Source organism: Rhinopithecus roxellana, chromosome 5 (assembly GCF_007565055.1).
Source record: "Rhinopithecus roxellana isolate Shanxi Qingling chromosome 5, ASM756505v1, whole genome shotgun sequence".
NCBI classification, from domain to species: Eukaryota; Metazoa; Chordata; class Mammalia; order Primates; family Cercopithecidae; genus Rhinopithecus; species Rhinopithecus roxellana.
In genome coordinates, this window is record NC_044553.1 from 42,435,981 (window position 1) to 42,450,120 (window position 14,140).

The 14,140-nt window shown below is 37.3% G+C and overlaps 1 protein-coding gene across 4 annotated transcripts in view; it reads right to left on the reverse strand.

Moving 5' to 3' along the window:
* Positions 1-3,957: 3,957 nt before the first annotated feature.
* The window catches only part of RAB27A (RAB27A, member RAS oncogene family), a 94,818-nt gene continuing 84,635 nt past the window's right edge, over positions 3,958-14,140 (reverse strand). For all 4 annotated transcript variants that reach the window (XM_010372572.2, XM_030930550.1, XM_030930549.1 and 1 more), the window contains one exon: positions 3,958-6,707. In XM_010372572.2, coding sequence (XP_010370874.1) covers positions 6,509-6,707 — 199 coding nt within the window. In that variant the 3' untranslated portion in view covers positions 3,958-6,508. The remainder of the gene's footprint in view (positions 6,708-14,140) is intronic.

The following is a 14,140-nucleotide window of genomic DNA, read 5'->3' on the forward strand; positions in this document are numbered from 1 at the left end:
AGGCATTTGATACACATTTTACTGTAAACGGGTATTTAACATTCGTTTTCATATATATATATGCCATTGTACGAAAGTATTTTAATTGGTCATTAAGCGATGGTCATTCTTATCTTTTGGTATAATAAGCATCTTTACTGACACCCCTTTTCAAGAGGGTTTATGTAGAACTGCTGGATCAAGAGAAGCTGGATATAGATATCTAATTTTAAAATTTGGCAGAGAATACTAAATTGCCTTCCAAAAGTTTTTACCAATTAACACTCAGCATCAACAAATAAGATGTCTGTTTCACTACACCCCTATGAAAAGTGATCTTTGCCAACCTGAGATGAAAATTTATCTTCTTCTTATTTCAACTTGAATTTAATTACAAATGATGTTAAGAATCTTTCACAATGTTTTTCAACTTTTTTCTGTGAATTGCCTGTTCAGGTCCTACACAGTTTTCTATTGTTGATTTTCAACAGCGCTTTACACGTTAAGGTTAGTCCTTTGCTGAAATGCATTTAGAAATTATTTCCCTATCAATATTTTAAGCTTTGCTCATGGCCTTTTTTCATGCAGAAATATGTTGTTTGTACATTCAGATTTATCCAATTTTTTATGATTTTGGATTTGGTACTTTCCTTTAAACTGCACTTCTCCAAAATTGTTTTTCAAAATGTTTTCTCTTACGTTTTGTAGTTTCATTTTTTTGCATTTGAATTTTCAGCTTGTCTGGAATTAAAGTATAAATGCCATAGGACTCCAGTGTCTTTCCTTCAGTGCTATATGTTGATAAAGCATCCTTTCCCCCACTCACTCAAAATGTCACATCTATGGCTCCATTTCTGCACTCTGTTCCATCGTTTTACTTGTTAACGTGCCAGTGCCCAAATATTTAAATGATTATAATTTTTTAAATAACTGGGTTTACCTCCTCTCCCTTTCTATTAGTTTTCATGCTGCTGACAAAGACATACCCTAGACTGGGCAATGTATACAGAAAAGAGGTTTAATGGACTCACAGTTCCACATGGCTGGGGACGCCTCACAATCACAGTGGAAGGCAAGGAGGAGCAGGTCACATCTTACGTGGATGGCAGCAGGCAAAGAGAATGAAAACCAAATGAAAGGAGAAACCCCTTTAAAATAATCAGATCTCATGAGACTTACGCACTATCGCGAGAACAGTGTAGGGGAAACTGGCCCCATGATTCAATTCTCTCCCACCAGGTCCCTCCCACAATACATAGGAATTATGGGAGCTATAATTCAAGATGAGATTTGGGTGAGGACACAGCCAAACCATATCACCCTTCCTTGTCCTCCTTATTCATTATTTATCTGGCTATTCTTCAACATTTATCTTTTCATTTTAACTCTAGAATCAGTTTGTATAGTTATAATCTTCAAATACACACATTTTTCCTTTTATTGGATACTTTTTCTTGTCTAGTCATTCAACCAGTAATTCCAGAGTAATGTTAAATAACAAAGGCACATACCAGAAATTTTAGTAATAAGCATCTGCCCAATACTTTATTGTCAACCAAGAGACTGAAAATTATTTTACTTTTCTTTATTCTTCTCTCCTGTCCTCAACAATTACGGAAGGGGCTCACCAGTCTTTGCAACCTTTACACAATTCCTTCCCAACTATGTTCGTTCCTGCTACTTCACCAAGAAATGTTATACCCTTCCCATATACATGAACACCCAGGTCTACCCTCTTACCTTTTATGTCAGAGGCCACATCCTTTATCTGTGTTCTTAATTCCATACCTTAAGGCTTCATCTGAGACTTTGTTCCCTTCAGTCTATGAACATACTTTAGATTGAATGGTTGTGTAGCCAGCCTTAGAAATGTTCTCTTCTTTCCACCTATTTTAATGGAATACGAGATTGAACTGAAATCTTGGAAATATGATTCCTTCTCATTTTTCCTTCTTAGGATTCCTAGATCTAAGGGTATGTGTCTTTTATCATTACCGGAAAATTCTCAGTATCTTTTCATATAGTGCCTCTTCCTTCAGTTTCTCTAATTTCTCCTTCTAGAATTCCAACCAGATATAAGTTGGAGCATTTTTTCTTCCCTCTATGTCTTTTAATCCCTCCAGGACTTTCTCCTTATCTCTGTTTGCTGAATTGTGGGTAATTTCCTCTGACCAGCCTTCTAGAATTTTCTCTTCAACTCTGTCCAACCTGTCATTTAACTTCTACCATTAAGTTTTGAATATCAATGGCTATATTTTTCATTGTTGGAAGTTTGTTTTTTTTTTTAATTCAAATCAGTCTGGTATCTTTAATATTGTCTTCTTTTCTGGATTTTTTAGTTCCTTTCATGTTTGTGATTATCTTAAACACTTTGACTTTATGGTCTCCTTCTGATAAGAATATTATATGAGGTTCTTAAATGCCAAATCCTGCTGGCTGTTTGGTCTGCTGGCCTTTGCTGATGATTGGAGGTAAGGTTGAAGAAGAAATAGATTGTAATTTTTCATTGTAATCTCATCCATAGTAGGGTGTATTTTAGCCCGTGCAGAAATGTTCCATCTGCAAACATTTTTGCTGTGCTTCCACCAAGTAATCCAGAACAAATCACTTCTTTAAAATGTTAATTTTTGTTAATTTCTTGATTTAACATACCCAGAAAAATTAGGTGTTATACACTTTAACCTTCAACCTGTGTTCAAGCAGACTTGTGATTGTAAATTTTCACAAGAGATTAAAGACATAGACCAGGTCGGCCAGGCGTGGTGGCTCATGCCTGTAATCCCAGTACTTTGGGAGGCCGAAGCTCAGGAGTTCAAGAGCAGCCTGGACAAGATGGTGAAACCCCATCTCTATTAAAAATACAAAATTAGCCGGGTATGGTGGTGGGTGCCGGTAATCCCAGCTACTCGGGAGGCTGAGGCAGAGAATTGCTTGAACCCGGGAGGCGGAGGTTGCAGTGTGCCGAGATCATACCACTGCACTCCAGCCTGGGTGACAGAGCAAGACTCTATCTCAAAAAGAAGAAGAAAAATAAAACATAGACTAGGACCTGGATTTCTGTGTGTTTGGGGACAGAGGGCTGCAGTTTCAGCACCCTATTCTCAACAGGCCCACGGTTTTCTTTGTTAATTCTTTGTAGCCATTATAACAAAGCATCCTGATTACTGATACTGGCAAAACCAAACCAAAAGCAAACCACATTCAGCATCAAGTTGTTAAGTCCCCTCTGTTGTCTGTTTTCAAGGGGAAGAAGGTGGTCTTAGGGTATTACCCATATTTTTTTTTTTGAGAAATCAAGGTACATTTTAAAAAATATGTTCATACTTTATCCAGCATTATCTAAGTATTTTATAATGGAAGAGCTTATTAGTTATATAAACACCTATATTACCAATAACAGAAGACCTGAAAATACCACCATAGAGATTTCCAATTTATAAAAATACTAAGTGAAACATGTCTTAAATAGATTGTTAGTCATCTTGAAATCAACTTCAAAAGATCAGAATTTATTTCTCAGATTTCTTTTTTTGGCGGGGGGGACGAAGTCTTGCTTCGTCACCCAGGCTGGAATGCAGTGGCAAGATCTCAGCTCACCACAACCTCTGCCTCCTGGGTTCAAGCGATTCTCCTGCCTCAGCCTCCCAAGTAGCTAGGATTACAGTCATGCGCCACCATGCCCAGCTAATTTTGTATTTTTAGTAGAGATGGGATTTCTCCATGTTGGTCAGGCTGGTCTCGAACTCCCGACCTAAGGTGATCTGCCCGCTTCAGCCTCCCAAAGTGCTCGGATTACAGGTATGATCCACCACGCCCAGCCTGATAACATTTTTAATTACTTTTCCAGAATATGTTGCCTTGGCTGGCCCCTCAGTGAGCACCTAATGGAACATGTATCCCTGAATTTCATTTCCTTTGGCATTACAACCTCTGGTATGAAACTTTGTGATAAGAAATAAAGTTACGTTCACACACTAATTTGACAGACTAGACCACTTTATTATAGCTTAATTGGCACATGGTTCACTGAAGATACACTTCACTTTTACATAGGCTTGTAAATAGAAAAATACATTGATGCACAAAAAATATAGTACTTCAATACCAAACTAAAATGATTTCCAAAAAGAATACAGGTTATTTCAATAATTAAAGGTGGCTCTTGTGTGTGCACTATATCATGTATACACTTAATTGTATGTTTAAGACCAGTGGAATCTATAGCTAATTACTCGGTTGGTTCTTGAAAACTGAAACATGCAAACATTCTTATGTTTAAAGACATTTAATGTGTTATTCTAACACAAATACACCATATAAAATATGCCCTGATATGTAGCTGTAAAATTATGTTGTACTCCACTGAAGTGTTATGGCAACTATAGAAGGCACTGCTGTGTGATTATAACCCTGCTCTTTTTCTTTTTTCTTTTTTTTTTTTTTTTTTTTGAGACAGAGTCTCACTCTGTCTCCCAGGCTGGAGTGCAGTGGCGCTCTCTCGACTCACTGCAACCTTCACCTCCCAGGTTCATGTCATTCTCCTGCCTCAGCCTCCTGAGTAGCTGGGACTACAGGCGCCTGCCACCACGCCCGGTTAATTTTTTATTATTATTATTTATTTTATTTTTAGGAGAGACGGGGTTTCACTGTGTTAGCCAGGATGGTCTCGATCTCCTGACCTCGTGATCCGCCCGCCTCGGCCTCGCAAAGTGCTGGGATTACAGGTGTGAGCCACTGCGCCCGGCCGACCCTGCTCTTGAAATGTCTAAAACTTTTCCTCACTAGCATATACAATTCAAATGCACAGGCCTCAGTGACTTCTTTGGAATTTAAAAGAAGCCTTCATTTCAAGGACAGAAATATGCAAAATTTTACCAACCATGGCTAAGTTTGTTATGGGAGCAGTGGAAGGACAGTGGGAAAAAAAATAACGTTTTTCATTATACTTATAGTTTTCCTTTTTTAAAAATAAATTTAGGGGGTACAAATACAGTTTAGATACATGAATATATTGTGTAGTCGTAAAGTCTGGCCTTCTAGTGTAACCATCACCCAAATACACTTGTTTTTTTCTAATTACAGTTCTACCAAACATTTGCCACCACAAAATACATTTATTTTTATTCTTTATTTAAATTATAGTGAGTGATATTTCTCCCTAAATAGCCATTAAGATCTCTGGAAGTTTTGATCTACTTTATTCAAATCATTTTAATAAATAAGACTTTTCATCTAAATGAAATACCTTTGAATTTTATACACAACTTCCATGAAACATATATTAAAACCACCTTTAATTTGGTATGAAGACACTTTGGCAATACAGCAGAATACATGATCTTGGCAAGACCCAGCAAGTACAGTAAATGCTCATGAGCTCTATGAAAAATATAGCTACAGAATACTTCATTTCTCTTTTATTGAACTACAGTACAAATGTAACTGCTTCAATATGAACTTCTGTCTTCCACCAAATAGCAAACAGGCATCTTATGTAATTAAAAACTAATTACTTCAATTCCACCAATGGAAAAGCAAAACGAGTCGCAAATATTAACAATACAGAGCCTGCTGGTAAAGACAGAGATGAGTAATTTATATGCTAATTAAGCTGCAGCCTGAGGATGCCAGATCAACATTATAAATATGAAGAAAAAGAAACTAAATATTTACTCATCACAAATAATTCAGCATAAGCACCAGCTGTGTTCAGATGTGGCCAGCACATAGGCCAAGTATAAATGTACAATCACAGTGAACTAAAGTCATAAAATCTAGTTCCCTGACCCTTCAATCAACCATTCAGAGCAATGGGAATATAGCAGGGAGCCAGAAGTCCCACTTTGGTTGTTCATAATACATTAAGCCACCCTGCCCCACCCCAATCCCTTTCCCACCAACAAATAAGTCACCGTGAATGTACAATTGGTCAATCCAGTTTATCCAACGTCTACAGATATGTCCATGATTCGTCTTATAGTCATGTTAAATAGAATGCTTACATAAAATTAATACTCAAAGACATTGAGCTGATGTGCATGTATATTCTTATTTAACACTCAAGTGGCTTTAATGGGATTTTAGAATGTCACCTATGACATGAGGCTTTAAATCTGGATTGAAGACTGTGGCGGTTTTATGATTGCATGTAAGATCTTAAATGTAAGACTCTGGGCCTACCTACATTGAGGCAGATGACAGTACCCTCATTCATTCTACATAATAAATACACTCTCCTGTGACTGCAAAATTCTAAATCCTTGAATGATTTACTATAATAGGCTAAGGCTTTATAAGGCACTTTTGGCTCTAAAATATTTCTCCTAACTCTCAAGCTAAATCTTAAAGAAATATTTCAAAGCTGCAACAAATTAATTTTAAAACCAGATGCTTTATTGGTAGGTCTAATGGGGATGGTGAGAAGCAATTTGTACACAATGCCCATTCATCTCTCGCTGTGCCATGTATCAATCAGAGAGAAGATCCCAGGCATGGGCCACCTCAACTACTATGTCGCTTACTTGACTTCTCAACAGCCACATGCCCCTTTCTCCTTTTCTTCACTTAACTGATCCATAGAGGCATGACCATTTGATCGCACCACTCCTTCAGGAATCCAGGACTTGTCCACACACCGTTCCATTCGCTTCATTATCAGGTCCAGAAGCATCTCAATTGCTTGGCTTATGTTTGTCCCATTGGCAGCACTAGTTTCAAAGTAGGGGATTCTGGAAGACAGAGACAACTCAGGTAACAACATGTGGAGGGAAAGGACAGTGACCTTTGCTCTTGATAAATCAAATTAGAGAATCGATAGAATACAGATATACAAGGTGACAAACATTTTACCACCCCAGAATACATTAAAAAGTGAAAAAGACAATAAAATACTCACACTGCATTTCTAGTAGATATGCAAAACTGGAAATTTTAGACTCTTCAAAATATCAATTTTCGGCTGGGCACAGTGGCTCACGCCTCCCAGCACTCTGAGTGGCTCAGGTGGGCAGATCACCCAAGGTCAGGAGTTCAAGACCAGCCTGGCCAACATGGGGAAACCCCATCTCTACAAGAAATACAAAATTAGCCAGGAATGGTGGCATATACCTGTAATCCCAGCTACTGGGGAGGCTGAAGTTCCAGAATCACTTGAACCTGGGAGGCAGAGTTTGCAGTGAGCCAATATTGTGCTACCGCACTCCAGCATGGGCAATAGAGTTAGACTGCCTCAAAAAAAAAAAAAAAAAAAAAAAAAAATTCATTTTTTTAAAGGAGCATATTTATGCTATATATATTTTGGTAATATATATTGATTTACTATAAAAAGATTTATAAAATGATATAAAGTAGGGGATTCTGGAAGACAGAGACAGAATTAAATCTTTTTTCGTTTAAGTTGTTGGAGGATTTTTTGTTTGTTTTGAGACAGAGTCTCTGTCACCCAGGCTGGAGTGCAGTGGCACGATCTCAGCCCCCAGGTGACTTCGCAGGCATCGATCCTCCCACCTCAGCTTTCCCAGTAGCTGGGACCACAGGCGCACACCACCATGCCCGGCTAATTATTGTATTTTTTTGTAGAGACAGGGTTTTACCATGTTGCCCAGGCTGGTTTCGACTCCTGAGCTCAAGCTGCCCACCTGCCTCAGCCTCCAAAGTGCTGGGACTACAGGTGTGAGCCACTGCACCCGGCCTAGTTGTGAGAATTTAAAACTTGATTCTTGGTATGAAAGCTGTTTAAATTCCTCTATGTGAAAAGTAAAACTTGAAAACTGTTAGAAGAAAAATAAGAGACTATCTTTTTGACATTGAGATAAGAAAGGATTTCTTAATATAGCCACAAAAGCTCAAACCACAGAGAAAAAGTTTGATAATCTTGACAATGTTAAAATTTAAAACTTTGGTGCCACAACATATATCATAAGCAAAGCTAAAAGATGAGCGACGGGCCAAAATACATGATATTTCATGTAACTTGCAAATGGGTTAGCATCTGAAAAAATAACTCCTCAAATGAATTAAAGTAATAAACAAGATAATACAAAATAGACTAAGGATATGCACAGGAAATTCTAAGAAATTACATTTATGAAAAAATGTTCAACCTTACCCAAAATAAGGGAAATGCACATTAAAATAATGGTATATTAACTCACACCCATCAGATTGGCAAAAATATAAAAATTTCCCAATATCAAGTATTGCCAAGCAGAAGAAACAGGAACATGCATTTACTGCTGATGTAAATATAAATTGTTGTAACTACTTTGGAAAATAAGATGGTAATAATCTGGTAAAACTGAAACATGCATGCACTATGACCCAGCAACAGCCCTTCTGGGTATACACCTAAAGCAAAGCCAAGGCATGCTGATGGGCAGGAAGTGAGTTACAGGGATACCTGAGACATCAGCAGTCCCTCAGTCCTTAGGGCAACTGAGAAGGTCTTAGGGCAGCCAGAGTTCCTGAACCAGTCTCCTCCAACCTTGAGCAGCCTTATCTATTTATCCCAGTGAGCTGCACAAATATTATCATTTTCTGCAGGTGTCATGCTATGAAAAATATTGAGAAACCCTGTCCTGGAGCAGCACTATCCAACACAACTTCCCACAATGACAGGAACTTTCCGTATCTGTGTCATCCAGTACAATAACTACTAGCCACATGTAGCTATTGAATACTTGAAATGTGGCTAATGCAACCAAAAATGTGACTTTTTTTTTTTTTTTTTTTTTTTTTTTTTGAGACAGGGTCTCATTCTGTCACCCAGGCTGGAGTGCGGTGGTGCAGTCTCAGCTCACTGCAACCTCTGCCTCCCAGGTTCAAGTGATTCTCGTGCCTCAGCCTCCCAAGTAGCTGTGACTACAGGCACATACCACCACTCCCAGCTAATTTTACCATGTTGGCCAGGCTGGTCTCAAACTCCTGACCTGAAGTGATCTGTCTGCCTCCCCTCCCGAAGTTCTGAAATAACAGGCGTGAGCTACCACACCTGGCCAAAAAACCTGAACTTTTAATTTTAACTTAAATAGCTACATGTGACTAGTGGCTATCATACTGGATAGCGCAGCCCTAGAAAAGCTCTCATATATGTACACATGGCATCGTCTAATGGAATAGATATTGCAGAACTATTTGTAATAGGGAAAAAATTAACCTAAATGTCCATCAATAAGTGCATGAATAGTGATATTTTTGTACAATGAGTTATACAATGCTTAAACTGTATCAACTTGGCAAAAATTAAATGTTGAATTAAAAAAACAACTTGTATGATACAAGATCATTTGTGTAAAGAACACAAAATAATTACACATCATTATAAAAACATCTATGTAGTAAAAGTATAACTTCTTGGACTAGAAATATATAATTTTGACAGCTTTTAGCTAAACGTAACAGAAAATTGTGGCTCAAATTGGCATGAATCACAAGTAGGAATTTATTGTCATGCATAATGAACACAGACCTAGAGTTTCCAGTGTTAATTTGGTTGCTGAACAGTAGAAACAAAGAACCTAGATTCATCTCATCCTTCTGTTCTGCCATCCTCCACATGTCACCTTTGTCCACAGTCTCCCTTCATGGCCCCAGAAGTTAAAACATTCCAGGCATCACATCTCAACACACCAAAGTTCCAAGAAAAAAAGGACAGGACTCTCTTCCTCTGTGTGCCTCCCTCAGGAAAGAGGAAATCTTTCCCAGAAGTCCCTGGCAGACTTTCCCTCATGTCTCATTGGTCAAAACTGTATCACATGCCAATGCCTAAACCAAACTCTGGCGAGAGGAATGGTACACCCCCATCACTGGCTTAAACCAGTCTGCCTGGACTGGGGGCTGGCACCTGCCTCTCTTAAGTAGGATGTCCTCTAGAAGCAGACTAGATAGCTAAAGGAAATTGGGATTCTATAAAGAAAGGCATGAATATTGTCTAGGCAACCAACAACATCTGCTATAGGAAGTAAATATAGTGTGGTTCCCTCTGAGGAGGTAGGGAGGAGAATGGAATCAGCAAGGAATTTTATAAGGAGCTTCAATTGTATCTCTAAGAAAACTTTATTTTTTATTTATGCATAATATCGTTTCAGAGTCAATATGATTATTTAATACATTGATATAATTTGTAAAGATTAGTATACTTGGGGTAGCCATAATCTCAAATATTTGTCTTTTCACATAGAACGATTTAAATTTTTCTCTCCTAGCTATTTCAAGATGTACAATAGATTATTGTAAACTATAGTCACCCGACTAGTCCATCTAACAGTACATCTTATTTCTTCTATCAAACCATATATTTGTACCTATTAATCAACTTCTCTTCATCCTCCACTCCCTCCTACCCTTCCTGGCCTCTGGTATTCACAATCTACTCTCTATCTTCATGCGATCCACCTTCGTAGCTCCCACATATGAGTAAGAACATGCAACATTTGTCTTTCTGTGTTTGGCGATTTCACTTAACATAATGATCTACAGTTCCATCTAAGCTGCTGCAAATGACAGGATTTCATTCTTTTTATGGTGGAATAATATTCCATTATATCTATAAACCATATTTTATTTATCCATTCATCCATTGATGGGTACTTAGATTGAATGCGTATCTTAGCTATTGTGGATAGTGCTGCAATAAACATGGGAGTACAGATAGCAAACATCTTTTTGATATATCTGATATATATCTATATATATCTTTTGGAGATATATTTATATCTCCAAAAGTAAATAGAGCTTACATAAAACTTATAAGAAAACTTCCACTAATATATATACACATATATACATATATACATACACATGTATATATACATACACATATATACATATATATACACATACACATATGTATTAGTGGAATTGCTGGATCATATGGTAGTTCTACTTTTAGTTTTTTTTTAAAAAAAAAATCCATACTGTTCTCCATAGTGCTTATACTAATTTACTTTCCCACCAACGATGTACAAGGGTTCACCCTTCTCTGCATCCTCACCAGCATCCACTATTGCCTGTATTTGGGGTTTTTTTTTTTGGCGGGGGGGCGGGGATTACTGCCTATATTTTGGATAAAAGTCATATTAACTGGATGAGATGTTATCTCATGGGCGGGGATTACTGCCTACATTTTGGATAAAAGTCATATTAACTGGATGAGATGTTATCTCATTGTAGTTTTGATTTGCCTTTCTCTGAGTAGTGATGTCGAGCATTTTTTCATACACCTGATTGCCATTTGCAGATCTTCTTTTGAGAAATGTCTATTCAGATCTTTTGCCTATTTTTAAAACAGATTATTGGTTTTTGCTATTGAGTTATTTGAGCTCCTTTTATATTCTGGTTATAAATCCCTCATCAGATGGGTAGTTTGCAAATATTTTCTCCCATTCTGTGAGCTGTATCTTCATTTTGTTGTTTCCTTCGCTGTGCAGAAGCTTTTTAGCTTGATATAAATCCCATCTATCTAGTCTTGTGTTGGTTACCTGTGTTTTGTGGTCTTACACAAAAAGTTTTTGTCCAGACCAATGACCTGGAGTGTTTCCCAAATGTTTTCTTCCAGTAGTTTCATAGTTTCAAGTCCAATATTTAAGTTTTTAATTCATTTTGAGTTGATTTTATATATGGTGAGAGATAGGGGTCTAGTTACATTGTTCTGCATGTGGATATCTAGTTTTCCCAGCATCATTTATTGAAGAGAATGTCCTTCCCCATTGTTCTTGGCACTTTTGTCCGAGATGAGTTGTCTGTAAATGTGTGGATTTATATCCAGGTTCTCTGTTCTGTTCCATTGGTCTATGTGTCTGTTTTATGCTAGTACCTGATTTGGTTACTATAGCTTTGTTGTAAACTTTGAAGTCAAGTAGTATGATGTCTCCAGCTTTGTGCTTTTTTCCTCAGGATTGTTTCGGTTATTGAGGGTCTTTTGTAATTCCATATAAATTTTAGGATTTTTTTGGTATTTGTGAAGATATTATTGGTATTTTGATAGGGATTGCATTGAGTCAGTAAATTGCTTTGGGAAGTGTTATTTTAACAATGTTAATTATTCCAGTCCATAAGCATGGAGTATTTTTCCATTTTTGGTGTCCTCTTCCATTTCTCTCATCTGTATTTTATAGTTTTCCTTGTATAGATGCTTCACTTCTTTGGTTAAATTGATTTCTAGGTATTTCACATTCTTTGTAGCTATTGTAAATGAGATTGTTTTCTTGGTTTCTTTTTCAGATTGTTCCCTGTTGGTGTATATAAATGCTAATGATTTTTGTATGCTGATTTTGTATCCTACAACTTTACTAAATTCGTTGATCAGTTCTGTTTTTTTTAGTGTAATCTTTAGGTTAGAAAAATATTCTGAAAGCAGGCCTGTGGCAAGGAAGGCCCAGAAAAGTTAAGCGGTCTGATCAATGTCATTCAGTTAATAAATGACAGAGAAGCAAGCAGGCTCTTCCTGTTTTCCTACACAGCTCCTCATATACTATACTACATCTTGTAAAACAAAACAGGAAATGTCTTCTCAGTGTTTAGTTCATAGATTGCTGATTTCCAAAACTACTAACTAGAAGAAAAAAAAAATTGGGTGGATTCAAATTTTGCAACATGCTATTTTATTAAATGAGTTTTCTGGACTATAACTATTTCTTTTTTTTTTTTTCTTAGCTTTTCCCCCTTTTCTGCTTCAGGGATTTCTTGTATATTCTCTTCAGAGTGTTCTGGTTTGCCTGAATTGAAACAAGCTGATACATATGAGTCATTTAAAATGGAAGAAAATAATAACAAAAATTATTTCTTGAGCTACCCAGTACTACGTGTCTTACATGCATGATTCACTAAATATAATGACTACTGTATTCAGGAACACAATATTCCCATTTCACAAATGATTAAGGCTGAGAAAGATGAAAGGAACTTGCCCAATTCACAATGCTACAAAGTAGTGGAGTTAGGATATGGGTCCACAGCTAATTCCAATGCAGCCATCTTAACCATAGGTTCTACTGATTCCAAACTAGTATGAGGGTTTTCAAAATAAATAAATTGTATGCACCACACAAGAAAAAAACGCTGGCTTTGGGGAGTAATCAGAGGTCACTGGCCATGTTTATCAAAGGCTTTGCCACTTACCAACTCCAGACTATATTTCTGGACCATACACTTGAAGACATTCTGAATTTTACAGCATCAAGATCCCCAAGAGCATCAAATCTTTTTTTTTTTTTTTTTTTTTTTTTTTTTTTTTTTTTTTTTTTGAGACAGAGTCTCACTCTGTTGCCCAGGCTGGAGTACAGTGGCATCATCTTGGCTCACTGCAAGCTCCACCTCTCGGGTTCACGCCATTCTCCTGCCTCTGCCTCCCGAGTAGCTGGGACTACAGGCGCCCGCCACCATGCCCGGCTAATTTTTTGTAATTTTAGTAGAGACGGGGTTTCACCATGTTATCCAGGATGGTCTTGATCTGCTGACCTCGTGATCTACCTGCCTCAGCCTCCCAAAGTGCTGGGATTACAGGCGTGAGCCACCACGCCCGGCCCATCAAATCTTAAGTATACATTTGTTTTGTTATCCAGAGACCTGTGGTACAGGTGTAATTTTTAAATAACTCACAAAGCATTGCTTCAAAACTGTATGGCTGTTTTTCACATAATCTTGAGAAATCAGTCTTCTTGTCGAAGTCATCCTTTATACATTTGAGATGGTCTTTGCAACAGGATTAATCGCCTGACAAATTCATCTTGCTTTTCAATAAAGCCATGAAAGTCATGATATCATTGTATTTCCTTCAACTGTTGACTTCATTGTGACCATTTGTGAGGAATCTAACCAAAATGCTCTTGGATATCAAAACAACAAAGCAGTTATTTTATCATCTCAGGGAGTCCTGCAGTTGAATTCAGTAAAATTAGAACTTTAAAGTCCTCCACGATTACTTTTCTTAAAGAATGTTTTTGTTTTTCTGTATTCTCATAGCATGTAAACAACTACATCAGTGACTCTGATTACAATTTACTTTACTCTTTTATTCTTTCTTGGCCAGTAACAGCTTCTATATGAGAGCTTGGTAAAGTTTTCTTTTTTAACTTCTTAATGCTTTTACAGATCTTTTCAGAACTCTTTCACTTCTGACGTTACTAAGAAGCATATTTCGATCAGGGGTTCCCAATCCCCAGGC